General features: G+C 42.1%; 3 protein-coding genes across 24 annotated transcripts in view; 2 read left to right on the top strand and 1 right to left on the bottom strand.

Annotated features, from left to right (window-relative positions):
- Window positions 1-62: 62 nt before the first annotated feature.
- Window positions 63-14,946, top strand: OVCH2 (ovochymase 2). The gene is given in 30 exon segments (XM_064422711.1): window positions 63-90; window positions 1,636-1,761; window positions 2,078-2,187; window positions 3,526-3,553; window positions 3,556-3,605; window positions 4,335-4,389; window positions 4,392-4,446; window positions 4,448-4,497; window positions 4,717-4,812; window positions 5,177-5,306; window positions 5,893-5,945; window positions 5,948-6,067; window positions 7,190-7,208; window positions 7,978-8,073; window positions 8,173-8,306; window positions 8,739-8,798; window positions 8,801-8,892; window positions 9,201-9,323; window positions 9,711-9,804; window positions 10,553-10,682; window positions 11,066-11,145; window positions 11,792-11,866; window positions 11,869-11,962; window positions 12,172-12,241; window positions 13,194-13,308; window positions 13,311-13,373; window positions 13,645-13,722; window positions 13,725-13,795; window positions 14,084-14,161; window positions 14,163-14,946. Coding segments are annotated over 30 exon segments (2,499 nt in total). The 3' UTR covers window positions 14,289-14,946.
- Window positions 14,947-17,067: 2,121 nt separating this feature from the next.
- LOC135303889 (NADH-cytochrome b5 reductase 2) lies at window positions 17,068-23,906 on the top strand. The gene is made up of 9 exons (XM_064426126.1): window positions 17,068-17,223; window positions 17,399-17,545; window positions 18,148-18,220; window positions 19,264-19,370; window positions 20,361-20,490; window positions 21,183-21,266; window positions 21,783-21,868; window positions 22,441-22,540; window positions 23,456-23,906. The coding sequence occupies exons 1-9, from the start codon at window positions 17,209-17,211 to the stop codon at window positions 23,626-23,628; spliced, it is 915 nt and encodes a 304-aa protein (XP_064282196.1). The 5' UTR covers window positions 17,068-17,208; the 3' UTR covers window positions 23,629-23,906.
- The window catches only part of PPFIBP2 (PPFIA binding protein 2), a 92,974-nt gene continuing 89,292 nt past the window's right edge, over window positions 23,683-27,364 (bottom strand). For 16 of the 22 annotated variants that reach the window (XM_064426115.1, XM_064426109.1, XM_064426114.1 and 13 more), the window contains 2 exons: window positions 26,372-26,437; window positions 23,683-25,714 (listed from right to left, as the gene is read on the bottom strand). In XM_064426115.1, the coding sequence (XP_064282185.1) occupies window positions 25,643-25,714; window positions 26,372-26,437 (138 nt within the window). In that variant the 3' untranslated portion in view covers window positions 23,683-25,642. The other 6 variants (XR_010365301.1, XR_010365300.1, XM_064426104.1 and 3 more) reach the window with 6 other exon arrangements.

The following is a 27,364-nucleotide window of genomic DNA, read 5'->3' as shown; positions in this document are numbered from 1 at the left end:
TTACATTTTCCATTTCAAGGGAGGTTCCTGCCTTGCTTAGCAGACACCTGGCTTTTCAAAGCATGACATTTGGAAAACTCAGTAGTGGAGGTAAGTGTTTTGTGGCTGGATTAATGAGTTACCTCTCCTTTACTGAGTTGTTGTTGCCCTGCAGTGCAGGGTTGGGGCTGGGTTTCCCTCTCTGTGCCCCAAACCCTCTGTGTTTTCACTCAGCCCCAGGATGAGCCTTTCCCCCAGCCAGCTGCTGGGGCTGCTCTGTGTCACAGAGCTCTGTGCTGTGCCAGCTGCTCTGCAGAAAGGCAGGAGGGAATTTTCACATCTTCCTGAACAGTTTCAGGTCCTGGTGGTTCTGCTTGGCAGTGACAAGCTTGGGAGGCTTGGGAGTGCTGATATCAAGAAGCTGCACTGGTTTCACCCTCTAAGTTATCTACATGAAAGTTTTCTTTCCATGAGTAACTCTTACAAAACTTTTGCCTGATTCCTTGATGATTCAGAACAAATAATGTTAAGCATGATTAATTATTAAATAAATAAAATTAAATACTTCCAAATTTGCAGCAAGGTGATGGTTTATCAGGATACCCTTGGGGTAAAAACAGAACACAGCAGGTCCTCCCTTCCATTGTCTTCTATCTTAAAATCCCTTTTTTAAAGTTTTTATCTTAAAATCTTATCCCTTTTTTGGAACAATTAATGATAGCAATTGTTCCTGCTTCCTTCATGAAGATTTAGTAATTTACAGAAAACAAGAATGGAAACCTGTAAAGGAATCAGGAATCTCCTGGATTAAAAACTGCAAAGGATAGGGGCTTTTAGAGTTTGTCAAAACAAAGATAATAAAAGTTCGGTATAATATGTATAAAAAAATTAACTTATCACTTTTAAACTACTCTTGCATTGGAAGATAGAATTATTCAATGCTGAAAGAAAAGAATATTTTGTGAATCTGATTTTTAATTTTTTAAATTTATTTATTCCCATTTGCCAAGTACCAAATTTTTTCTGGTAAAACATAAATCAGTTAAAAAAAATGTCTCTGTTTCCTCTTCCCCGTGTCCTTGTCTCTTTGCACAAGGGGAAAAAGGTGTGTGGACTGATAATTAGGGAAGAATGTAGAAAATCAGATAAATGAACAGGTCATTTCTATAGAAAGCCTTTTTTATTTAAAAGCTGGTGTAAGTAGCATTGTGTCAGCACAATTGTGTCACTGTAGTCACTTGCACAGCCACGCTAATCCTGAGGTGACAGCAAACCCCTTTTTTGTAAATGTTGGATTCACTTGGTAGGTTGGATAACTCCACATTTCCAAGACACTTTGTACAAGTGTTGGTCCTCCATCCTTTGAATGCACCCTCCTGTCTGCCAGAGCAACTACAAAATGGTCCATGGTTATGGATGCTGTATTTTCCACAGTGGAGAGTTTAACAGAGTTAAATCTATTAGAGATGTGTTTTCAATGAGTTGTCATTGAAGTTCTCATCCTTAAGGAAAAAAAAAAATTGTGACCACTGTTTTTTTAACTTTTACAATTTGCTGCTGGGCAGAACTGGTTGCTTTGCTTCTGCCTTTCTTAAAATACAACCAAATGAATAATGATCACTGCAGATAATTGTTTCTATAAATATTCTCCTGTAGAAACACATAAAGGGTATCAGCTTCACTCAGCCATCGTAGATGATGACAATAATAGTGAGTTAAGAAGTAAATTTGGCATAGTGAAAGATGTTCTGGAGAATCCAGCCACTGTTGGTGGTCATCAAGGTCTATTGTGTATTTTGACTGTTTGTCAGAAGTATTTTCAATACAAATGCTGCTTGTAAACAGATTTCTGAAATTCATAATGAAACAGTGATTTAATTCCAAAATAATTCCAAAACTTGCTTGAAAGAGAATATCTGCACATATTTTTCTTAGTTTAGCTTTAGCCTGGGCAGTTTGTATTAGGGATTATAAATCTGTCTCCTGACATGGCAGAAAGACTGAATTTTGTACCAGGCCATGCCTTCCAATTCTATTTTACCAAAACAGAAATAAAACGTGAATCCAGATTGAATCTTTCCTTCTTTTCCCCCCTCAGATCCTAAGTGTGGGCAGAAAGTGCAAGAGACCAGCCCGTGGAGTTATTTTGCCTTTTTCACTCAGATTGTTGGGGGAAACCAGGTGAAGCGAGGCTCACACCCATGGCAGGTTTGCACAAGCAAATGTGGTTTTATCTGCAGAACAAAGCCCCGGAGAAGAGAAAGCTTTGGGGTGACCTCATTGCAGCCTTCCAGTACCTGAAGGGAGCCTACAAGAGAGCTGGAGAGGAACTTTTAACCAGAGCAGCGAGTACAGGACCAGGGGAATGGCTTCAAGCTGAAAGAGAGGAGGTTTAGATTGCATACTAGGAAAAAAATTCTTTAAGGGTAATGAGGCACAGGCTGCCCAGAGAAGTTGTGGCTGCCCCATCCAAGGCCAGGTTGCATGGGGCTCTGAGAAAACTGGAAGGGCAGGGAGGATTGGATCTTTAAGGTGCCCTCCAACCCAAGCCATTGTATGGTACTGTATTGTTGAACTCCAGCCTGCTTTTAGGCAAAGCAATGAAACAGGTGGAGATATCAAATGCAGAGAGCCCCTGATGCAGGGAATGGTTGGCATCTGACTCCATGATTCAGAAGGCTGAACAATTGCTTTATTAAACTATATTATATCATATTATACTATACTGTATTAAAGAGATACTATACTATACTAAAGAATACGAAAACGATACTAAAGAAAAACCTCTGACTGTCTTGAGACAGCCAGGACACAGCTTTGAGTGATTGGTTAGTTAATATAAACATCCATCACCAGAATCCAATTACCAAATCCCTTCAGGTAAACAATCTTCCTAACACATTCCACATGTGCAAAAACAACAGGAGCAGACAATAGAGATAAGAATTGTTTTCTCTTCCTCTGAGGTTCCTCGCTGGGATTCCCAGGAAATATCCTTGGGAAGTTGTGCCTGCCTGCTCTCTATGAAGAGGGCTGTGGCTACATGGAGAGGATTCAGAACCCGTCCTGCTTCCTGATAAACCTTTATTTATTATTTTTATTTTGTTTATCACTCTTTATGGAAGAGTAGCTGTAGATGAGTCTGTTTTAAATGGGTGAAACTGCTCACAAATAGGGCACAGGACACCACCCCAACTCCCTGGCTACTGCCCAGCATCCTTGATTTGCATCCTTCATCCTAAAATTTTCATCCAACCACTGCCTTCACAGCCTGAGTACCTCAGGGCCTTGGTGTTTATTACATGTGTGTTGCTTTTCTCCAGGCCCCAGGGCACAGCTGAGGGGAGAGCAGCAAGGTTTAGGATCTCTTAGGCTCAGGGATTCTGAGAAAGCCATGGAAGTGTGCGTGCTGGGAATGCAGCTGGTGCTTTGGCTCTGTGACTCCTCAGAGAGCACCTGGGGGTGCCCTCCCTGCTCCTCCCCAAAGGCAACCAGAGCAGACACAAAGATTTTCCTCACTGGGAGTGTCTTCTTTAAAGGCTGCAGGTTTCCCTGAAGAGAAGGCAGGAGCATTTCCCATTGTTTCTGCTCAGTGGGTGGTCACAGCAGCTCACTGCTCCCTGGACATGAATGGATGGTATATTTCAGGAGCAGGCTGCAGGTGCAGGAAAACATGGACTGGAAACATATTTGTGCTGTAGCATCTCTTTTGTGGTGCTTACTTACAGGTGCTGCCCTTTTATTTGTAATCAGTACTTTTCATGTTTTAACAAAAAGCGAGAAAAAAACCTCTGAACACCTCAAAATAATTAATAAATGAACTTACAGAGATGGACAAAGACTGATTTTGGAAGTCTATGTAAAAAATTCATTTGAAGCAGAATAAAGTTTATACTCATTGCTTTTGTGTTCCCTTGCTGCACACCTGGTCTGGTACCAGGAGCCCTGAGGCAGGACTCACTGTGGTTTTGTGGGGTTTTTTTGATCAACTCAGAATCATGGAGAGATTATCTTATTTATTCTGCACTTTTCTGTGTCCAAATCTTCCCTACTCTTTCAAAAAGCAATGTGGCTGAACACTTTTAAACACAGTAAGAGGACCTGATTCCTTAGTCCATCACCAAACCATGGTCAGGTCTGCAGCAAAAGGATTTTTCTTCTCAGTCTTTTTAATCTCCCAATTCCTCCTACAGGGCTTACTCAGCTCCTGCTGTCTGTGCATCTTAAGTGCTCTAAAATCTGAAGATGAAAGGTATTGGGTATTAGAAGTAACAACTTCTCTGTTAAAAAACAACTCCTTTTTTTCCCTTTTACATTGAAGATTGCATAGCTGCACTTTAATTTTTCTGTTCCACAGGAACCTGCTGCAATACTTGCATGTCACTGCAGGACAGCACGGCTTGGGGCTCAGGGAGAGCAGACACTGCCTGTCACATCTGTCATTCAGCACCCCAAGTCTGACCCCAGGACTCAGTGAACTCATTGCCCTTCTGAAGCTGGATGGCACCTTCAACTTCAGTAAGGCCAGAGTTAGTTGTGATTTTTTTCTCCATGAAGAAAAAAGTTATTGTTCTTTGCATGCAGAAGATAAATTGTCAACATGAGATTAATTTTACAGATTCCACAAAAATAACAAGATTTTTCTTTCTGTTAAAAACCCTCCATCACTTATTAAGGAAGTTTTTGTAATTTTTCTTTCAAATATTTACTAATGAGATTCATGTCCCTGTGTGGCAGGTTCATCAGTTTTGCCAGCATGTCTTCCTCATGCAGGTGAAAAGTTTGAAGCAGGATATATCTGCACTACTTGTGGCTGGGGCCATTTAAAGGAGAGTAATCCACTCACATTATCACTGTTTTTCTGAAATTAAGAGCTTGATTACCTAGGTCAGAGCCTGAGCAAAAGTAACCTTCAACTGGCCCTAAGAATTGTAATCTCAAAATGGGATTTTGCTTCTACATGTGAATTACTTCAAAATAGGTAATCACAAAAACTAGACCTGTATTTGAATTTTGAAACATTTTGGAATTTTTTTCAAGTAAAACCACTTATATACAAAAAACTAGATGTTTGCCAAAACATGCTTGTAACCATAACATGGCTTGGAGCAGGTTTCCAACCGATTTTTGTGGTGTATTAACAGTGACATTAAGTTTACCTTCCAGCTTTTCTTCTGAGCATTGATTTGTGTTTCAGATGGACTGCTCCCTCAGGTCTTGCATGAAGTCAATCTCCCAATCCTAAACAGCAGAGAGTGCCCAAGAGCACTGACAGCTTCAAAGAAACCCATCCGAGATGCAGGAAGAGATGCCTGCCAGCACACAGGGCCCTGTGTGCTTAGCAGTGTTTCTCAGGAGCTCTGTGTGCCAAAGTAAACAAATTCACTGTAAACTGGGAGGTCTGGATGTAGGAATTCTTTCAAAAGTCCCCTATGGGGCAATGCATTTAATGACATGATTCCATATTAATTATTGTATGGGTTGTAGGACAGGTTCCTGAGAACAATTTTGCAATGTACCCCAGTGCAATAATGCTTAGGGCTTAGCAACTTCAGAAGACTTGATAAATTAATTAATGTGGAAAGATCCAGAGGATGAAAGTAGAAAGAATTGGATAACAGGAAGGAAAGGAAGTGTGATAAAGGTTAAGTGATTGTTCCTCACTCCTTTTTTACATGCTCAAGCACATCAGAGATGAACCCACAGGGGAATTAATCTGTCTCTCCCCTTCTGACAGTCCTGACTAAACTCTCCAAAAATGTGTGTGTCTTTACAGCTCTTTTAAAGCTGACTGTCCCCTCTGTTGCAGGTTTTTAGTAAGGCACAAGAGAGACCCCAACACACCCTTTAAGGCTTGCTCAGCTGTAGAAGCTCGGGGATTTTGCTGGGCCTTTTTCCAGGGAGACTCCGGAGGCCCCTTTTGTGTCGAGGCAAGCCCAGGAGCCTTGCTGGTGTCATCTCCTGGGGATGGGATGTTCCTGCAGCTGGATAAGGAGTGAGAAGAAGAAACATTACAACAGAGGATCCCTGGGAACATTCCCAGGGCTCAGCATGGTGCTGTGCTGGGCTCAGGAGAACGTGAGTGCTGGTAATTAAGTCCCCGCAGTAATGCGTCCCTTGCTTGTGACAAATCCTCCGTCTCAGATCATTTTATTTAATTTTATCTTTTCTCAGGATACAGCACTTACATGATTTCCTGTCAAAGCACTGCAGCATGTCACAGTCCTTTGAAGTGTGTGTTACTGACAGGCAGTTGTCAAAACCAAATTGAGAGCATTGTAAGTGTTTGCTTCTCTTCCACTTTACTTCCTACTTTGACCATTTATTTTTTTTTTTTTTTTTTAGGAATGATCCTTTTATGCAGCTAGCCAGTTAGCAGGTTTATTGGAATTTTTCTTTTTTTTTTTAGTGGAAATTCACTGGTTGAAAGTATCAGAGATTCCATGTGCACTTCTTTGAAGTCACTTGTCATTTTTCTCAACTAAAACATGTTGGATCAGACATCTGACAACAGCATGGGGACAAGTCATGCTCAGAAGTGCTTTTGTTCACTCTTCCCAAAGGCCATGAATTCCCTCTGTACTGGGGAACAGTGTGTGACCATCAGGCACCACTGCCAAAGTCATGGAGCTGGACATATAAATGGCAGGGGTGAACTTTACTGAGAGTTATAAGAAACTGAATTGACATTTTCTTTGGTCTAATTAAGAAGTTTGTCTAATTTTGTTAAAGGGTTTTGGATACTGTGTTAAAACAGAGAACTGAAAAACTGAGGGAGGGTTATTTAAGAGGTTTAGTCAATGAGAAGAAAAAAAATTGTGAAGAGAAAAATAAAATTTCCTATGAGAAACCATCTTCAATTGGTGATTCAAAGAAGGAATCCCCATAATGTGTCAGAGAAAAATGAAAAGGGTTTAGCTTCTGAAAAAGTGCTGCTCAGTCCGAGTGACCTGTCAAAGCATGGTTCATTCTGGTAGTGGCTACTCCAGAACTCTTTATTCCAATGTCAGCATTCCCTAAACTTGCAATTTGGTTTTAATTCCAAGCCCTGTTTTTTTGTAGGCACTGTGTCCCCAAAAAGCACGGGGAGCTGTCTCAGTGTCAGCTGTACAAAATTGCCATTTCACATGGACAAAAGTAAATTGTGAATATGAAACTGCAGTAATTTATTCTTCTTTTTCCTCTCCATTCCCTATCCCTCCTTCATTAGATCTGAAAGTGAAAAGCTCCACAGGTGAGTACATTACTTTTCTCCAGTATCTTTTGTTTGTGTTAAAGCATAAAAAGCCCTCCCAAAAATAGTTGGAATTCATAAAGGAAGAAACCTTTTTGAAAACATTTTTGCCAGTTTTTATTGGTCTTCCCAGGATGCTGCAGCTGCAATAATCAAATAAGTACTTGACTCCTTAAATTTGTTTGTGTTTACATAGTTGTTGATAAATGCTGCTCTCACTGGCTAACCTTGCAAGCAGAAGGAAGAGCAAGAGGAGATGATTTTTGTGCTGTTGTTTTTCTGCTGACACTTGACTGAAGAGGAAAGCTTCTGTTTCTTCTATTAAAGTGATTTTTAACAGCACATTGAACTGTTGCAAAAGCCTCCTGCTGTAACATAACCAAGGACATTATTTCAGATGGGCTTCCACGAAAACTTTTTTTTTGCTCGGGGGTATCCATATTTCCTCACTGAAAATGATTTCTACTGAAATCTTCATGTAGCCAAGAGTTTCTTTAAGGTGAAAAATAAGCACTGCCATTTACAAAAAAATGGGAGTCCATTGGCAGGGCCTCATTCTTGCTCCCAGATGATGGGGTTTAAAGCTGATTTGCCAGAATTCCAAATAAAAGAGAGAAAAAAGAAGACACAGCATCAGTTTGCCAGCAGAAATAAAATGCAGCTGAGCAACTCTGTCTCACAATATCCTCCAGATGTTTGAGATTTTTGGTGGAACAGCTGATTGCATAAGTGTCAAACCTAATTTCTTTCATTATGATTTAACTCACGGTGTTTTGTAGTGTTCAGGATGGCAAACTCTGCAAGAGTGAAGGGGAATTGCATTTTCCTGGAAGGCCTGAACAGTTCTATGAAAACCACCAGTAAGCAGAGAAAACAAAGTCCTCCCCCAGAGAATATTCCCCATACAAGTGTAGGTTTTGGTTGCATTTTTGTGAATGGGAACTGATTTCTTATTCCAGATTGTGTGTGTGGAGTCTATTTGTGCCAGAAGGGAATTACACATGGCTTCATTTCTCCCACTTTGATGTAGAGCCAGAAATGTTCTGTGAATATGCTTCATTATCAGTCCATTCAAAAGACGACAGACTTGTGGGTGAGTTTTTGTCCCCTCACTCTTAGAAACAATCATTCAGGTTGGAAAAGACCTTTAAGATCTATAACCTGTCAGAGCACTCCTTATTCTAACAGCAAGGGCACCCAGTGAGGTGGTGGTTGATTGTTTCACTTGCTTGATTGATACATTGAGACATAGGATCTGAAATAAGAGAAAAAAGAGTGTGGGAGGTGAGGAGGTTGGAAAATGCCTGGTAGGGAACTGTATCACACTTCTGGTGTCAATGATTTTCAGTTTTTAATAGTGTGAACCTATTTGGGCTAATGGATTAATAAGGAAAGTAGAAAGATGAATAGGAAATTTCCCTTTAATCCTAAAATTTTATAGCTAAGTATTAAAAATGGTACATGCAAGTTTTCTCAAGTAACTGAAGGCTTTAAACAGTGATTATTCTCTAATGTTATGTTTCAGGGAAATTCTGTGGAAGAGATGTTCCATTACCTCTTTTGATTGGCTCCAATAGCATTAGGCTGAATTTGTTTCTGATGATGAAGATTATGGAACTGGTTTTTCCATTACCTACAAAGCTCTTACACCAGATGTTCTCCTGGTAAGTTTAAGCTAAGTAATGTGCCTGCCTACACTCTTGGGTGGGGACCTGGAAAAGAATGTCAGGAGAAAATAAACCAGAGGAAGCTCCTGTGGTACTTCTGTGTGGATGATGCTGTCATGGGGGGGCCTTGAGGGAGGCAGCTGAGGCTAAAACACGTCCTGGAGAATTGCGTTTGGTTTTTGTGTGCACAGCAGTTCACCAGCCCTAAGGATGGGCCCAAGGGCCACCTGCTGAGCCTTAAAAGAACTCCTGATGTTCCTCTTCTGGTAGCATTTCCAGCTGCTGCTTTCCTTTCCATTTTTGTCTGCCTGGATTTCCAGCTGCTGGCAGTGAGTCCCTCTTTGAAGAAGGGAGTGTTGGAGAGTATGCACTACCCAGAGCACTACAGCGACCTGGCAGGCTGTCAGTGGATTATCTGTGCTCCAGAGGACCATGTAGTCAAGGTATAACATGAACCTTCCTGTGTCTGCATGATGGAAATGGGCACCACTGAGTTAACAAGAAATGTTTATACAGCTAAGGACAAACAAGATCAAGCAACACGAGCATGAATAATGCTGCTGGATGCATTTAAGAGGAATCACTATCCATCCCAAAAGACAGATAGGTTTGCATTTGCCCTTTAGGTTATGGTCAAATAGGATTTCCTGGGTTAAATTTCATCATGACATATAAATTTAATATTTATGTATCACCTGTGAGAGGTCTGAATGTCACAGAAACCAAACTTTGCAGGAATCACTCACAATCCGAAAGACCCTCTAGATCTTTGATTTTTTTTCCATATGACTGTCACAACAAGGTTCACTCTTTCATTTTTTAATGTAAAGCTTACATACCAGTCTTTTCAACTAGAAGAGAGTGAAGATTGATTCTATGATGCCATGACTGTGTGTAAAGGTGTGGGAAAAGAGGAGGAAATCAGTTTGACTTTTGATTTTGGGAGTGTTCTATTTCTTTTATGGCTTTCACTAGCCCTATTGATCAGTGTAAATAAAGTTTGCATGTAGAGTTCCAGGTAATGTTACAGGTACTAGTTTCAGTACCTTGAAAAATGCTTGAAGAAGAATTGAGAATTGAGAAGAACTGCTAATTCTTCTCAACTTACAGAGACAAAGCCACATTGAGGTGAACCATTTTCGAGTGTTTAAATTCTACGTGAAATGCCGTTCTGAATTGATTCCAGTGAAGAAAATAGATAGCACAGTAACTTGGGTCTATAGGAATGATCACACACAAAGCACCCTAGACATCTCCTTTTCAGAGTCCAGCTATTCACTCCAGAGCATCATTCAATTTTTGCCACTTGGCTTACAGTGTGTGAGAGGAAATCCCATCCCAAAATTTTCAGCACTTGCTTGAAGCTGGTGCTTAGATTAGGGAAAATCAGGTAGCTGGGGTGTTTCATTTGTAAGGAAGTTGGTGGGTGCTGCAATTGTGACTGTTGTGAAAGGATGCCAGAGACTCCTTGTTCTGATGAGGAAACTGAACGGGCTGCCAGGAATAGGTCAGTCCTTCAGCCTCAGCCTGCTTATCTCTTGCTCATGGTTACTTTTAACCTTCCTGTCTGAGAGCTGGAATATACAGAATATTATGCACCCACTGTTGAAAGACAGAAGGATTAAAAAGTACCTGTTAATTTTTTAGTGAGCCTTTGCTTTCTCATTTTTAGTCAAGTCTTGTGGATTTGCCCTACCAGCACCTGCTCCAAGCTCCTCTGCTGTGATGCTGGCTGTCTTCCACTCTGATGAAACAGAGACCTTTGGAGGATTCAGAGCTACAGCCTCCTTTGTCCATGTAACAGGGAACAGAAAACTAAATAGAAACTTGGGAAAATGCCTCCTTGGGGGAGCACAAAGGGCTCTTCAGTGGAGTGGATGTTTAGAATTATTTTGCTCTAGGAAATGCTCATCTAAGAAATGATTTCATTAAAAAAAGGGATTGCAAACCTCTTCAGGCATTAAACAAAGGCCTAATGAATGGTGAAGACTAACAATGAATCTGGCCAGAACCTGGGAGTTGTGTTTGTGGCACATTTTAAATTGCACTTTAATACTGTAATGGCACAGATCCCTAAAACAGAAATCTGTTTCTTCTACAAAAATAAATAAGGAAAGAAAAGTTATTCTACAATACAAATATTACTCAGGACATCCTGTTAACACACTCACCACCCTCATTTGCTAGATTTAAATATTTTGAATTCAACTAAAGAAGATTTTGAAAACATGAATGTTACTGAGGAAGAAATAAAGGTTACAACAGGCAAGACAACCTCTATTATGCTTCCTTCATGAAACTAGAGAGTACCTTTTGGACTATAAATTCTCAAAATACCTAATGGTTGCAGTTGGTCCCGATTTTTTTAGTAATATATTTTGAGGAAATAAAAATATGCACAGTGATATTTACATGCTTTGGCTTTAGCAGAACCTAATTTTTCTTGTTTCCTTCATCTTGTTAAGTCATGTACAGCAGTTCAATAACATTTCAGCCTATATGTCAGTTTACACCTACTTCCTTTGGTGAAAACAATTGCAAAGACTACAGAGTAATTGAAAATAACAACCAGCATTTTAGAGCTGCCCTTTCCCCCTCTAGCAGTCTGTGAAAAATGGGATGAGTCCCATTGTAGGGACCCATTGTTCATTGTAGGTTGGAGGCTATAACTTTTGAAGGTAAGTGGTAGCTTTTATCTTGGTGAAGCTCTATTTTTTGCTAGGATCATTTCCTCATGGTGGTCTAAACATTTGGATCCTTTTTAATGAGGGAAATTGGAAGATTTAGCAAAAAAGGGGGAGGTGGAGCTTGAAAAGCTTTGGGGTTGCCCTTAAATGGAGTGTTCTTTACTTCTCCCAGTCTTAACCTAACCTCTAAAGACTTCTTGGAACATCAGTGCTTTCTGTTTCAGAGGATGTTTGTGGAATGCCTTCAAATCAGCCCAGGTTCCTCTTCAGTAGGATAACTGGAGGTGAAGAAGTTGTGCCTGCCAAACAGCAGATGAGCTCATCTGTGGAGGAGCAGTCCTTGCCCAAGAATGGGTTCTCACAGCTGCCCACTGCCTTCATTCCAGATGAGTGCAGTGGAACGAGCCCTTCCCTGGGAATGTCCGTAACTGCACAGTGTGTCCCTGCTTCCATCCAGGGTGGCACAGGCTAGGTGACACCTGTTACAGCTTACACTGCCTCTGGATTCTTCCAGAGGTGTGCTAGGAACACAGCAGGTTTTAAGATTCATGGGTTTCAGGACTGCTGTTATATCAGCCCGAGAATGAACATTCTTTTTCCTTAGGGAAGCATACAGAGAGTTATGGATGGTGGTATCAGGACTTAATGATCTTACAGAGTAAGAGTACAGACAGGTACTGTGTGCTCTGCTTAGTAATGAAATACAAATCAATCTTTCAAAATAGTTTTTAATGTAAATGTGATTCCCAAATTCTCCATGATGAAGCAATCCAGCAGCCCTGAACATGTGGCATTCACATTCTCTGAAAAATCCCTTTGCCCAGGATTTTTCTCCTGGGAAGCTGAGAAGACTCAGAGAAAAGGGAAATAATTTTGTCTCATTTGCTTCTCCTGTTTCTTGCTCCTTTGGAATGTGTTTGGAGATTGTTTACCCACAGGTGATTTTTTCATTGGATTCTGGTGTGAGTTATTTTGACTCATTGGCCAAGCTGTGTCAGGACTCTGGAGAGAGTCACGAGTTTCATTATTATCTTTTTAGCCTTCTGCAAGTATCCTTTCTGTATTCTTTAGTATAGTATAGTTTAGTATTCTTTAATATAATATAGTATTATAAAATAATAAATTAGCCTTCTGAGAACATGGAGTCAGCTTCATCATTCCTCCCTGCCACGAGGGTCCCTGCAAATACAATATGAATGCTGATCCCAATCTGCATTTACACAACAGCTTTTGTGTGACTGTCAGCACAGACCTGGGCCTTCACTGAGCTCCAAAGCTCAGTATCCCAGAGGATGTGGGAGTGAGAGGTGTATTGTCTCTGTGCTCACTGGTGACTGTCACCAAGACAGAAAGATTAGGGCACAAGTTGCCACTTTGCTCACACTGGATACATGTTTTTCCAAGACTCTCTTCCTACCATTGCTGGATGGAGTTTTCTGCATGTTTCCTGTTCCATGTCAAAGATGCATAATCTTGACTTGTTAATATCAGAAAGCTGGTGGTTTCTGGAGCTGCTTTTAAAAGTGTTCCCTTCTTAAGGCAACTTGGAAATTTATAAAACCGAAGTTATTTAAACCCTCACATTCCCAAGTCCTTCAGAAAACATTGATGTCTTTGCTTTCCTAGAAAAGGTCAATCAGGCAGTATTTTATACACCCAAATTTTAACGAGACCACTCTGGACACTGCCCTGCTGCAACTGGCTGAGCCCTTGGAATTCACCCCCTCCGTGCTCCTGGTGTGCCTCCTGCCGGGGAGGAGGTGCTGCAGCTCTGGAGGATGTGTGTGGTCACAGGGTGGGGTGCAGGTATGCAGTCTTTGCTGCTTGGGCATGTTGTGCCTGTGTTTTAAATACCACATTCTGTGCTGGAACAGTCCTTCTGTCTGTGCGTTAGTTTTTGGAGAACAGACATGTTAAAAAGTTTTCACTTGTGTAAGCTCAGCTAGACATGAAGGGACATGGGTGCGAGGAGAGAAATCAGGTAATTTAGATTGAGGCCATTTGAAAAGGAGAAGGGAAAATCTTCTTCTGAAACCACTAATTCATGCCTCTACTGGATTATGTGTTTTAATTCAAGACAGAGAAAAGGGGAAAAAACTGCAGCAGCTGGAAGTCCCCATCCTGGCACCTGACATATGTCAGAGCTATTACATTAACTTCCCAGTGAAGTGACCCTGGGGATGATCTGTGCAGGATTCCCTCTGGAGGAAGACAAGGATTCATGCACAGTAATTTACCCTTGGGCCAGAAAGGGGAAGCATAAAACCTCCCAAAGCTGTTTTCTTACAAACAGGCTGTGGTGATTCACAGTAAAAGTCTCGTTAGCAGTCAAATTTGAATTATCCATATTGCAAAAAAGAGTCACTTCCCTTGAACACAGGTTGTGCCTTTCTTTGTCTTTTAAAATGCAAAGCTCCAAACACGTGAGCAGCTGGGACCTCTCCTTGTTGAACTGAGATTTTAAAAACAGCAAGAGAGATGTTGGCTCAGGACAAGGTTCCTTTGTCCTTGTGCAGGGTGATTCTGGAGGCCCATTAGTATGTTCTTCAGAAAACAACTTGGGGTTTTACACTCTCCATGGAATTACTAGCTGGGGGCTTGAGATGTGGAAGGAAGAACTACCCAGGAGAATACACCAATGTTAGTTTTTGTTTTGATTGGATCCAGAAGAATATTAATAGTAGTGGTATGTATGAAAAAACCCAACAAAACAACCATTAAATTAATCCTTTTGCTGTTGTTAGATGATTAATTTGAGGTCCTTTCCAGGGTGCCATTTTTATATTTGAGTGTCCGGCACTCCTTGAGATCTTGTCTGTTTTAAAATATCCCTATCTGAACACCCAAAAAAGAAACAAACTTAAATCAGCAGTAACTTCTGAAAACCTTATTTCTTCCAGTTGTATTATTATTATTCCACTGTCTACTGCATTTCATGTGTGGATGAATGTTTTCCTTGCTGTGGCTTTGCAGCTTCATTTCTCAGGGCTGGGAGGAACTGTAGAGGAGCAGGAACTGACACGTGGTGGCAGCTGAGTCCACTTTGACAAGTTTATAGCCTTTCTTCATTGGTGATCTTTGCAGAGTTTACCCTGATTTCTTCTTCTTCTTTTTCAGAGCTCCCCATTTTCATTGTGTGACTGTCTAAAGAACAGTTCTGATGAATCCCATTATAAAACATTGCCAAAGCACAAATGCCATTGAAAACAAAATCTGGTGGGAACATACAGGTTTCTGTGACTGATGAACAGATTCCAGAGTAGCTGATACTTACCCTGGGGAATTTACTGCTGATTTATCTGAACAGAGACTTAGGCTTTTGACATGAGTTGGAGCAGTCACAAGCTACCTGCACCCTTCCGACACTCTGTTAATCCATTTTAGAAGGGAAAAGAGGGAAAATAAGCCACAAGAGCCAAGCACGTCCTTGAATGTAGTGCTGGAGAGTGTAAAAATACTGCAGGATATTTTTAACACAGCTTCTGTGTTTTTGGTTTTACAAATTGTTTGGTGTTTAAACAAAAGTGTTTGAAAAGACAGGTGTTACAGGCCAAGGGACACGCAAGAACTGATAGCTATCCTAATTAATCTATGCATTACCTTGTTAATAGCAGTTTGTTTAATGTTCAAAAGGCTGCTTATACAGAAATCTGTGGTGACGGGCTCCAATTAGCTTTGCAGACCCTTCTGCTCTTAGCTGTAGTGTTCAAACCTAGATTAGTAGGATAGTACAACAGGTAGCACAAGCATAATCCTCCTTTGACTCAATGGTCCAGATAATAACAAGAAGGTAAGATATCTCACTTAATCTTTGTTGATATTAATGGCAAAAATATTTAGAAAGTTTTTCCCAGACAAGCATTTGATGTCAGTAACCCTCCTTTCTTATTATATTAGTTTTAAACGTTGGTTCTTTAGGTTTTTTTAAACTTTCAATTTTATTCTGTAGCTGGGCAAACAATAATCTCACTGACTTTATTCTCCAATGAATAAGGTAAACATATTTCACCACTTCCTTCTCTTCACTGTAAAGTCTGAGGCAAAAGCCCACAAAATATTGAGCATGAGTTTTTTGTGAAGATATGAAAATACTTAACAGTGGAAGGATCATGGGCAAATTGAGATTCAGTAATTCAGATTAACAGCAGTGTTGCATTATGGATAGAGCATGTGTGATCTATCTTTGCCAAGCTCTCTGAAGAGATCTTCAGAGAGAAATGGAGGGAAAGTATCCTTTGTAAATTTTTATCATAGAAGCCTGTTAATGTTTGGTTATGGTGGAAGTTGCCATTAGCTGACAGTATCAGTTTATGCTGGGAGCAGATGTGTAATATCTCTTGGCTGCTATTCCGTTTTGCTTAACAGGAACACAGTGACTTTTATCTGTTTATTAATTTAAGACAAGGATTTTAAGAGGATGTGTTCAGAAAAGGAAAAAGTGTGTAGAGAGAACTACAGATGCTATCAGCTGTGATGATATTGAATGTGGTGATAAATTGGTATCTTTTATGAAAATTCCTGTCTTAAATTCTATCTTAAAATGTCTGCTTTTGATTTGATTGCTATGACACTAACTTTTTGCTTGGCTGCTTTTTGTTGGCCTTTTGTGTTTCTCCTCCTATGATTTTACCCGGAGCCTAGTTTTGCTTTTGTTTGCAGCAACTTTTTAGTCTCTTGTAATGTGCCAGTACCTTTTAGCAATAATGTGAACTGCTTTCTTATGCAAATGAAATATTGATTTAAAAAAACCCATCCAAACACAACAAAAAAAAAAAAAAAAGAAAAAAAAAAGAAAAAAAAGAAAAAAAAGAAACTTACTTTCAACGGGGTTCATGTAATGTGATTCTATTTTAGTTTTTGGGTGAGGCTCTGTGACCGTAGGTTGTTCTGGAATGGTGTCCTGATGGTGTCCTGCTCTCTGTGTTTCCCTGCCTGTGGAGGTAACATATTCCGTGCCTTTCCTGACCCTTCTCCCGCTGTGGGTCTGCCCAAAAGGACACGACAACCCCATTCCCACTGGATCTCCCCTGTTTTCTTTCTTTCTTTCTTTGTTTCCCTTTCACTTTTCCAGAAGCAGCACGAGGGCGGGTTTATTTCTCATTTAGGAATCCATTTATTGCCATGCCTTGGGTGCACAGAAATACTGCTTTTTTTTTTTTCACCTGAACTGACCAGTTCGACTTTGCTGGCCTCTTTTTTCTATTTCTTCGCAGAAAGAATTGTTAAGCGCTGGGAGGGGCTGCCCGCGGGGTCACTGTGCCTGGCCGTGTTTGAGGAAAGGCTGGGCATGGCACCAGTGCCACGGGCTGTGTCGGGTCACAGTTTGGCCTCGGTGATCTCAGAGGTGTTTCCCAACCCCATCGATCCCGTGAAACCAGGAATTCGGCTCCCGGGGCAGCCTGACCCGCCCCGACGGCGCAGCGAAGCTCCCCGGCCTGCCCAGCCCAGCGCCGCCCTGCCCCAGGCGGCAGCGGGAGGAGCAACGGGGAGGCGGAACACGAGGAAGGCTCAGGAGGCGGAACCGGGAGGAGGAACTCGAGGACCGATCGGGAGGTGGGACTGGAGGAGGAGCAGCGAGGCGGGATCTGCGCGGCCGGGGCTGAGCGGGCTCGGTGCGGCGGGAGCTGCGGGCGAGGCCGCCATGGAGGCGTTTGCGGTGAGGGCCGGGCCGGGGCTGGGGCTGAGGCCGGGGCTGGGGCTGAGGCCGGGGCTGGGGCTGAGGCCGGGGCTGGGGCTGAGGCTGAGGCTGGGGCTGGGGCGGGCCGTGCCCTCAGGCCGCCATGCCCTCACCGCCGCCGTGCCCTCACCGCCTGCCCTTCTTCTCCTCCCAGGCAGCGCCTGTGGCCGTCGCCGTGGCCGTGGTGGCGGCGTCCGCGCTGCTGCTGCTGCTGCTCCGCGGGACGGCGCGGAGGCCGAGCGGCCCCGTCACCCTGCAGGACCCGCAGGCCAAGTACCCGCTGCGGCTGCTGGACAAGGAGGTGCCCGGGGCTCGGGGGGCAGCGGGGCTCCGGGGGCAGTAGGTGCGCTGGCCTGGCAGGCTCCTGGCCGTGGGCTGCCCCAGGGATCGAATGCCCGGAGCAGGATTCCTCCAGAGTGGCAGTGCCCCCGCCGCCACGCTGTGCTGCTGCCGGGGTAGGGCGGGGTGTGTAAAAGCGTTTGTGGCACAGTGCGAGCTGCTGTTTCCCGATGCTGTGCATGTTGAAGTGCCGGCTGTGTCCCTCCCTCGGTTCCTGTCCTGAAGCGAGCCCGGCAGCCCGAGCTTCTGCACGGCTGATCTTTGGCCACAAGCAATGTGCTCGCTGGCCTTTGGCACAGGGCTGCCTGGTTCTACCTGTGTAAAGATGCTGTAGGCATTGTGCAGGCAGGCAAAAGTCACTCCTTGTGGGCGTAAAGAGGAGAAGACTGCTTCTGAAATCCCTGGTTATTTCAGTTTTTTTTTTCAAAGCAGTTTGTGTGTCCTTTCCCAGAATTTGGCTTGCATGCTAACAAAGAGCAGGCTTGCTGAAGCATATTGTGTTGAGTAGAGTTTGAAATTCAGCGTAGTGGTGATGCTGACCTCATTCTAACTTGGGTTTTTTAGGAAATCAGTCATGATACTAAGAAATTCAGATTCGGGCTACCCTCAACAAATCATATATTAGGATTACCTGTGGGTAAGTACTGCAAACAATTACTTGTATTTCTGGTTTCTCACAGTTCTTGGACTTCTGATTGTGAATTTAAGGCTCAGCAAAGAAAGGAGTTGAAAGCTGAATCTGAATGCTGCTGTCTCAGAGAGAAATGTTTATATACCAGGTTTCCCAGAGGGTGGCATTTCTGATCTTTTGTGAGTGCTTTGTCCAGTTGTGTGGTGTAGGTTAGAAATGGAGCAGTGAGACTGAACTGAGCCTGTTGGAATTTGTCACCAGTCAGGATATAAGCAAGAATGGTATCTGTCAAAGCTTTTTCATATTTCTTATTTGCATTCTACTTCCATCTGGTGCCCTCAGTCTATTGGCAATGGCCCTCACGGTTTTGGCAGATACAGTCACACTTGTAAAGGAGAAAGGGGACAGCTCTGCTGCCTGGGAAGATGCTGAAATATTCAGAGCCTTTCCTGTGCATTAACTTATCTTTGAATTACACACATTTCCATGCAACTTTATCTGGAGTTGCACGAATTTCAGCCTAGGATTGGCCTTCTTTCCTGTGCCCTGGAACACTGATAGCACTGAACCTTGGACCTTGAATCAGTAAAAATGTGTGCAGGGGAAAGTCTCTCTCTGATCTGCAGATGTGGCTCTGTTTGTTCTGCACTGTTTGGCAGCTCCCTGTGCTGTGTGGCAGGCGTCAGGGTCATCCCATTCCATCTGTGGGCATGTCCTTGCATGCTGCCTGTTTTTCTCCAAACTTTCTTCTGGCTTGTATGGGACAGAGTAATGAAATTAACTAGACAAATGGCAAACCAGCTGAGAGTGCTCTGCAGTGCATTGTTTATCCAGGTGTTTAATTTAGGAATAAGATTCTGAAACTTTATTACTTCCTGGATGGTGCCTGCTCTGTGCTGAAAAAAGAGAAGAAACTGAATGTTTCATGCAGCATTTATATGGCAAAGATTTTCTCTGTCATTGCACGTGTAGCAGGTTACAATACCTGCCTTTCTCTCTTGTCCTCCAGGGATGAAAATGATAATCAGATTGTAATTCTGTCTCCCCAGGCCAACATGTTTACCTTTCTGCAAAAATTGATGGGAATCTGGTGGTTCGAGCCTATACCCCAGTTTCCAGTGATGAGACAAAAGGTTATGTTGATTTAATTATAAAGGTAAATTTTGGTTTCCTTTAATAAAGATAAGTTGCTAACTGGAAGGGGGCAAGCACTCATTTTAGTGAAATAGTTTGATTTAGTCAAATGTCATTGTCTGTCATTCAAATTTTGTTAAATTTCATTTTCATCTGATCTCATATTTTGCAAATAGGGTGACTGCATGGCAAACAACTCGTTGCCCTTGAATAGTAAGTTGTATCCTGTGTGTCTGCTGTGTGGCACTGAGGGATGGCAGAGGAAGAGTAGAGGGAGGAGAGAATCACTTCCCGGGCAATAATTTAGGAATTTCCCTAATATCTTTTACTTGGCAGTGCATGGATACTGATCTCTCTCTCTCTAGGTGCCTGTGCTGCTGCTAATGCTTAATGCAAACAGCTCTAAGCAGAAAACAAGTCACACAAGGGAAATCCTTTAAGCTAGGAGATGCAGGATTATCTGATCCTGGACTTCTGGATTTCCTAATCCTTTTCTGTGATAGAGTTTGTCCTTAAAATCCAAAAAGGCAAAAATCCAGGCTTTTTAAAAGTTCTTTTTTTCGCATGTTCTGGTCTTCATGTTACAAGGGTGGTGAATTGTTATGAGCTGCCTAATGCTTCTTATGTGCTTTGAAAGCTGAAAAAGCTGTTGTGTGGCTGAGTAGGAAAGGTGTAGAAGGAAAAGATGCAGCAATGCTGTTTTCAGAAGGAACAGCTACAAAAAAGGGGTGACATAGGGCAATAGTGAGATGAGGGCAGCAGTACATAACCTGCCTGCCACCCATCCCTGTTTTCCTGGCTGTTTGCAGGGAGCAGAGGGACGTGTGCCCAAGAGCACATTTTACTGATTTTTGGCTGCTTCCTGTTGCAAGGCTTAAGAGATAACTGAGAGCAAAGAACTGCCTGGATTTCTTTCTCAAGTGTTGAATTTCAGACCTGCACAATTGTGTTCTACAGATACTGTCTGCAGGAAAGTTAGTGGTTGATAAAATGCAAATGATTGTTCTTACAGGTCTACTACAAAAATGTGAACCCCAAGTTTCCAGAAGGTGGGAAGATGTCCCAGTATCTCGATAACATGAAGATTGGAGATACCATTGATTTCAGAGGGCCAAATGGACTCCTGGTCTATAAGGGGACAGGTACTGTGACACAAAGGTGGGAGAGTAAAAGGGAAGTATTGGTTATTTTCAGAGGTGTTTTATAAAACTTGACAGCTATAGAGAATCTTTTTTAAGTGGAAAAGAGGAAAAACTACCTTTCCCAGACTTGACCATGAGCCTGTCAGAGTTGATATGATGGGAAAGAGTACTTTGTGTATGGAATAACTGATGAGTGTCTCACTCCTGGGACTATAAATCTGAAAAAAATTGCTATTGCATTATATGACTGAGAAGTCTGCACTGGAAATAAAATACCTCATCTATACATATGGAGGGAGATGCTCCAGATGCTTCTTAAGCAAGTGAGATTGTTGCTTAAAATGAAATCTGAGAATCTCAGTGCTGTTATTGAGTAACCAGCTGACTGAGAGCCAGCTCCATTTCATCATAAAACCAGGTCTGAGTTGACTGTGAGGAAATCAGCTCAGAGAAGTAACCCTCTTGTAGGATACAAGTGAAAGACTTTGCACTGATCTCGACTGAGAGGAGCTGTGCACTTAGGTCTCACCTCAGAAAGCTCAGCACTTCTCTGGATGCTGACCTCTCTCCTGATGACTCTATCACAGCAGAAGGGAGGGATTTCCAGAAAATTTGTTTTTGTTAATTGATCACCTGTGGTAATTTATTCCCATGGAATTTGTGTCCGTGTTTGTTTGGAATATTTCTTCTAGGTACCTTTCTTATCAGGCCTAATAAGAAGTCTGAAGCAGAGAAAAAGTTTGCAAAGCACCTTGGGATGATAGCTGGAGGAACAGGTAAAACTAAACCCCATCATGTGGGGTGTCTAGAGAATGAAAATGTTCCATGGATATATGTGAGGACTGTCATTGTACTTTAGCAGCAGGGTATTTATGCCTGCATTTATTTTCATTGATTTCTTTTCATGGTGGCAACATTGAGGCAATTCCAGTGGTTTGAGCTCAGTCCTGGGGAGTGGCAACCTGAGGGTTTGAATCCTAATTTACCTTATGACCTCAGAGAACTCACTTCATCAGTGACAAAAAGTATTTTAAGAAATGTCTTGAGGGGTAAAATTATGTGATGGAGAATGCTGAAGAGAAAAGCCCTGTATACAAGAATTGTGGGTTTGTTTTGGAGCTGTTTGTCATAATGGAAACCCCCAATCTCTGCACACCATGTGCATTAGAAATCCAGAGGTGTGTAGCCCTGTGCAGACTGAGAACCTACTGAAGACTAAAGGAAGCAGCATTAATAGTGAAACTGTAGCTATGGAAAGAAACACCCACTTTAACCATTTTGGTTTTTAACAGGAATAACTCCTATGTTGCAGCTGATCCGTCAGATCACAAATGATCCTAAGGACTCCACAAAATGTTACCTCCTTTTTGCTAATCAGGTGAGTATTCTGACCCATCTGTTTGTTCTTCTTTAATAGCCCATGGTTTTGCTGGCCTCTGAGCTTTTATAACTGATGGCCCATGTTTCATCCTCTTTCATACGTAGCTGTCTCCTCATGGTTTCACTGAATTCCTGCATTAGGGAGTAAATACTGCAGCCAGATCCTGATCCCTCTGCTCATCTTAGTCCTTCACTGATTTCAAGGAAACAGGATTTGTTTCCATTAATCTCTTTGTACAGTTAACCTTCACCATGCTGGTCCTGGGACATTTGCCAGGGCCAAATTTGCCAGGGTCAGGGCCAAATCCAGCTCATTGTGATTTTAGCCTGGATTAAAAAGTTATTCCAATTGCCATCTTTAGGACTGTGTTTAGGTGGCTGCTGAGTCTCACAGCTTGTTGTTCTGTACAGAAGCCTATAATGATCATAGCTGTCATGGAAGGGGCAAAATACTAATTACTTTCTTGATTTGCATAGTTTTTATCATTGCATTTGTTGTGGGTGGCAGATGAGCTCCCATCAAAGGGCTCCTGGGTTGGTTTGGAGTTAACCAGCACTCTCATTTTGCAGACAGAAAATGACATATTGCTGAGAACTGAGCTAGAAGACATTGCCAAGAGGCACCCTGAGCAGTTTGTGCTGTGGTACACCCTGGACAGACCTCCAAAAGGTAGGGACCCTGGAAATGCCTGTCAGAGCTTCACTCTTGCTCAAGGGGACAGCAGTGTGATGCCAAGTGTTCTTGTCTTACACTTTGAAACTCCCCAGAAACAAACCTTACCCCCCACACCCTGCTTTAAAAAGGGATCTAAGCCAGTTGGGCCTTAAAAACTGGGAGCTCATAATTAACCCCATTTGGGTCACATGTGTTACCTAGTGCATCTTTTCATGTATTCCAGTTTTTGGGAGTTTTCATCAAAAGTTCAGCTCTGTTTTGAGCTGAGGTTATGTTAGCATGTTGGCACTAAATTGTTTAATATCTGTAAATATTATGTGCACATCATTGTTTTGCAGCAGCTCCAGATTAGATTCTGGTGAAACAGAGCTGTGTGTCTATGGATTAAGCATCAGTTTCTTTCTTGGCTCACTTCAAATGGCAGATGCATTCAATAATACTACTGCTTGAAATAGTTTAGCATTTCTTTCCTCTTTTGTTTTATCAGTAAATGACATGGCAGAGCTTTTGTTGACACCAAACTATGTCACCTCACCACTCCATCTCAAAAAAAAAAAAAAAAAAAAAAAAGTACAGGTCTCAATACCCCTCCCTGCCACTGGGTGACCCCTTTTCACTGGAAAAGCTGATTCACTCTCCTTTTTTATTCCTATCTGTTAATTTCTTTTAAGTTTTATAATTTACTGTTTTAAGACCTCCATGTAGTATCAACCAAATCATTGTTATCTACATGCTTGTTGTCCCTGTGGAAGGGGATCACTAGGTTTAAGCTGAATGAGAAATTTTACCCCCCTCCTGGCTTGCAGCAATGGTGCCATAACTTGATTCTCTTCTGCTACTTAATGAGATTTAAAAAGGTTTCAGCCTGCACAGAGACTGAAAGTAATTGAATTCATTTCTTTGTTGCAGACTGGAAGTACAGCTCTGGCTTTGTCAATGCAGACATGCTGAAAGCCCACCTGCCTCCTCCTGGCAGTGAGACCCTCATTCTCATGTGTGGGCCACCACCAATGATTCAGTTTGCCTGTCAGCCCAACCTGGACAAGCTTGGCTATCCCAAGAGCAGTACATTTGCTTACTAACACTGATGTCACCTGATACCTTTTTTGGAAGTACTGCATATTTTTCTACAGGAACAGTTGATGTGCAAGTTTGCAGCAATTTTATGTGTGTGTGTTTTTTAACACCTTGATGTAATTTCTGTGGTTTATAACTTCATAATTACTTTGTGTGTTTTAATACTAAGAAGTTGAGAAATCGTTTTGAATTGTGTGGGAGTTACTTAGTCTTACCTCTGGAATTAGTATTTTGATACTAATGAATTCTGAGAAAAAAAAAAATAAAGATGAATGGTCATCCACATGGATCTGTGTTAAATCATTCCACAGTGAACAAAAGAGAGAGGAACATTCAGAATTTATTCATAACAGTCAAAAAATAAGCATTTATACCAGTGTTATGCTAATTAGGATTTCTTACTACGTCTATTTAAAAGAAGAATCAACTGGTTGTGGATTGACTATTCACAGCCAAGTTAGCACAACAACACACTGAGTTGGAAATACAGCATTGAGAGAAAACAGGAAATATTGTGTTTGGAATATGCCAGGGCAGCTGGAGCAGCCAGTCCCATTTGCAGTGCTGTAATATGTCTGTTGGCTAACTGACCTGACAGAGTATTTAAAATGCCTGTGGTACCTGAGCTGGTCACTAGCACTGACTGCCTTGCCACACTGGTACATTTAATACCTTTTATTAAACATCAGTAGTTTGCTGATGCATCAACTGATTTCTCACTCTTCTGAATTTACCTTTTTTTTCCAGTTTGCACTGATTGAAAAGAACTTGCCTTGATTTTACCACTGTGGGCAATCAAATCACATGCTTGTCTTCTTACACCTTATACCGTGCAAGGTCTGTCATGAGAGACTGGTGAAGAGCAGGGTATATAATCTGTAAAAAGCGCCCCAGGTAGTTCTCAGAGCCCTTGCTGCATCCTGTGGCCAGCCCTGGAGTTTTCCTCTTTCTTTGGGAGGGTTGTGGCTGGCATTGACCTGCCCTCAGGCTGCATTGGAATCTAAAGCAACACCTGCAGCCAGCAAGGAGAGAGTAATGCAAACCAGCCCTGTACAAAGTACTTTACAGTTCAGGAGATTTTTTTTCTGGCATTTATCTGTTTACTAAGAGCTTGTTAATAGCTTATTAATACAGGAAATGTACATGTAAACAAATGCCACAAGTAACTGGTGCTGTAAAGGTGACAACTTCACCCTCAGCCCCTCAAAAAGTGAGAGGCCGTATTTCCCTCTAATGCAATCCTGTGTGGCCCAGTACAGCAGTAACAGATTTATTTTGTCAGGTGTTTTAAAGAAATAAATCTTTGTTTTTACTCTGGAACTTTCCTGGTAGTCTCAGAGTTACAATTTCCTGCTGCAGTTGCTTTTGCCTTAGGTAAAGATTTGTGAACATGGCAGCTTGTCATGCTAATAAAAGCAAGGGCTGGATGGACAGTACTATGTTCCATTCTTCCCATCCTACAGTGCACTGACTTGGATAAAGAGAGGGCAGGACAGGTGCCAGTGAAAGGGAGGAGAGATTGAATTAATTTCTGGGGACCAGTCTGGCAGGACCACAGGAGTGGTGAGTGAGCCATTACCGCTGCTCTCACCAGCATCCAGCTGATTTCCAGGTAGCTCTGATGAGCCCCCGTGGTACAATTATGTAGTAATGATTCCTGCACTACAAGTTAATTATAAAAATAAAAAATTACAAAAGGTCTTTCACATAACAGTACATCAACATAGCACGTAAAAGTCAACTGAATAAAAGGACAAAGCGTTGCCAGTCTTGGCTTTCCAGACTCTTGAGTATGAGTCCCACTCCTCTCCCAACTCCTGTTTCCTATTGCATGATGTGGGAAAACAGCACAGAGGAGAGTTACCTGTTAGGTGTGGCTACACTGACAGTAGGAAATGCTACGTGGGAGGTGGCAGTGGCAGAAAAGAGGTAAAGCTTTCCTGCTCCACGGCATCCAGCTGCTCCTGGCCACTCCTGCAGGCCTGAGGTGCAAGCAGTGATCTTGGTCCTGCTCAAGCATCATCTCCAGTCTTCAAAGGTCGGTGTTAAAAACCTGCTGTCATTCAGCATTTCATCCTGGCTCAGCAGTGTCTGAAAGAGCAAGATGGGAAGGACTGAGGGTGTTTGGTGAGAGGCCTGTGCTCCCAGAGACCCAGCTCACGCTCACAACAAGGGGTGGGAGCCACACACAAAGGGAATTTCTTCAACACAGCTTTAAATAAACTTTTTTGCTTGGGGAAATTTTTAGAGATTTTGTGTCTGGCATGCAACTCAGCTATATTTCATAATTCTTCATTATGTCTTCCAGTCACTTATTTTTATTATTTAATATATTGGCTTTGTGGAATGAAGAAGCAAAAGTGAGGTGTTTGGTCTTGCAGAGTTATAGGTCACGTAAATTTTCAAAAGTCTGTACCTCATTCTTAGCTGCTGTGACTGAGGTTGTGGTTACCTGCAAAATCTTTGAAGAATTGTTTTCATTTAAGGAGATGAATATCTGTCATTTTGTCAAAGAGACCTCAGAGTTCATGAAAACTTAGGCCTAAATGAAGCTGAATTTCTAGAGCAATTTAAAAACAGGGTTTTGGTGGGGTTTTTTTTGACTGAATGTTCCAAGAGGCTGTAAAGAGATACTTAACAAGAACAGAGACCCACTTACTCTTCATTACCACCAGCAATGACCAACTTTCAGTGAGTTTTAGCAGAGCACATGGGTGACTTTGGAACAAGAGAGGAACGAGTACGTACCGTGAGGTGGGTTATGCCTTGGGAAAGTGCCCCTATTTGCATTACTGTGCCTTCTGAGTGCTCCATCTGTAAAAGCAGTCAGCAACTGGTTCAAATCAGACAGCACGAGCAATTTTAATCACTCTACATGCAGCTTTGGGAGGGATCTGTGCCTGGACAAATGAAGTTGGGGTAAGCCGAAAAGCTCCTTTACAAAAATGCCTCTGTGCTACAAAGGTATGTGAAAATGCGTTTAATGATAGGAAGAGTGGATCCTGATTAGGAGAGATTGATTCTATGAAACTTGGCCTCTAATTCACAGAAAAAAATAAAAGCTTAACTGATATTGTCAAGGAGAAGTAATATTTTCTAAATGGTCTGACACTACTCATTTCTGGTAAGCTTTCACAGGCAAGAAATCCTACCTCTTTTTACATAGAAATGTCACCAGTTCTAGGGCATTGTGATTTCCTGTGTGGGCCACATGCTCAGAAGTCATGCTTAATAGACAGACCATGCTCCTAGAGAAAAATCCAGTCTTTCTGTCACGCTGGAACAACTGCACAGTGCAAGTTCTTGGCTCAAAGTTAATGCATTCCCTCACAACTCTGAGCTGAGCAAGTGGACATCCACACTCACAGTCAGGGTTTGGTATTCTCCCTGTTTAGGATCAGTACATTGAAGAAGACCACGGTTAGCCAGTGAACACAAATGAGATGTTAGATGCACTGAACCATGCAAATGAAAAAATTACCTTCACAGTTAGTCTTTTCAATGTTGTGACCATTCTCTTATCAGGCTTAAACTGTTTTTATGCCACTGGAGAAAGGCCAGTTTACTCCAGCTGCCTCTGTGTGGCTCTTGTGTGTTGCCGAAGTTCACACAAGGCTCCAGGAGCGCTCCGTTTTTCAGGGTTTACATCCCTTTACACAACAGCAAAGTTTAAATAAAATTTGATGGTTTTCATCATAATTTCTTTGTATGCTGCCTAGACAGTTTCATTCACAAGTTCAC

Source organism: Passer domesticus, chromosome 6 (genome assembly GCF_036417665.1).
Source record: "Passer domesticus isolate bPasDom1 chromosome 6, bPasDom1.hap1, whole genome shotgun sequence".
In the NCBI taxonomy this organism is placed as follows: Eukaryota; Metazoa; Chordata; class Aves; order Passeriformes; family Passeridae; genus Passer; species Passer domesticus.
This window is presented reverse-complemented; position numbering and strand designations above follow the sequence as displayed.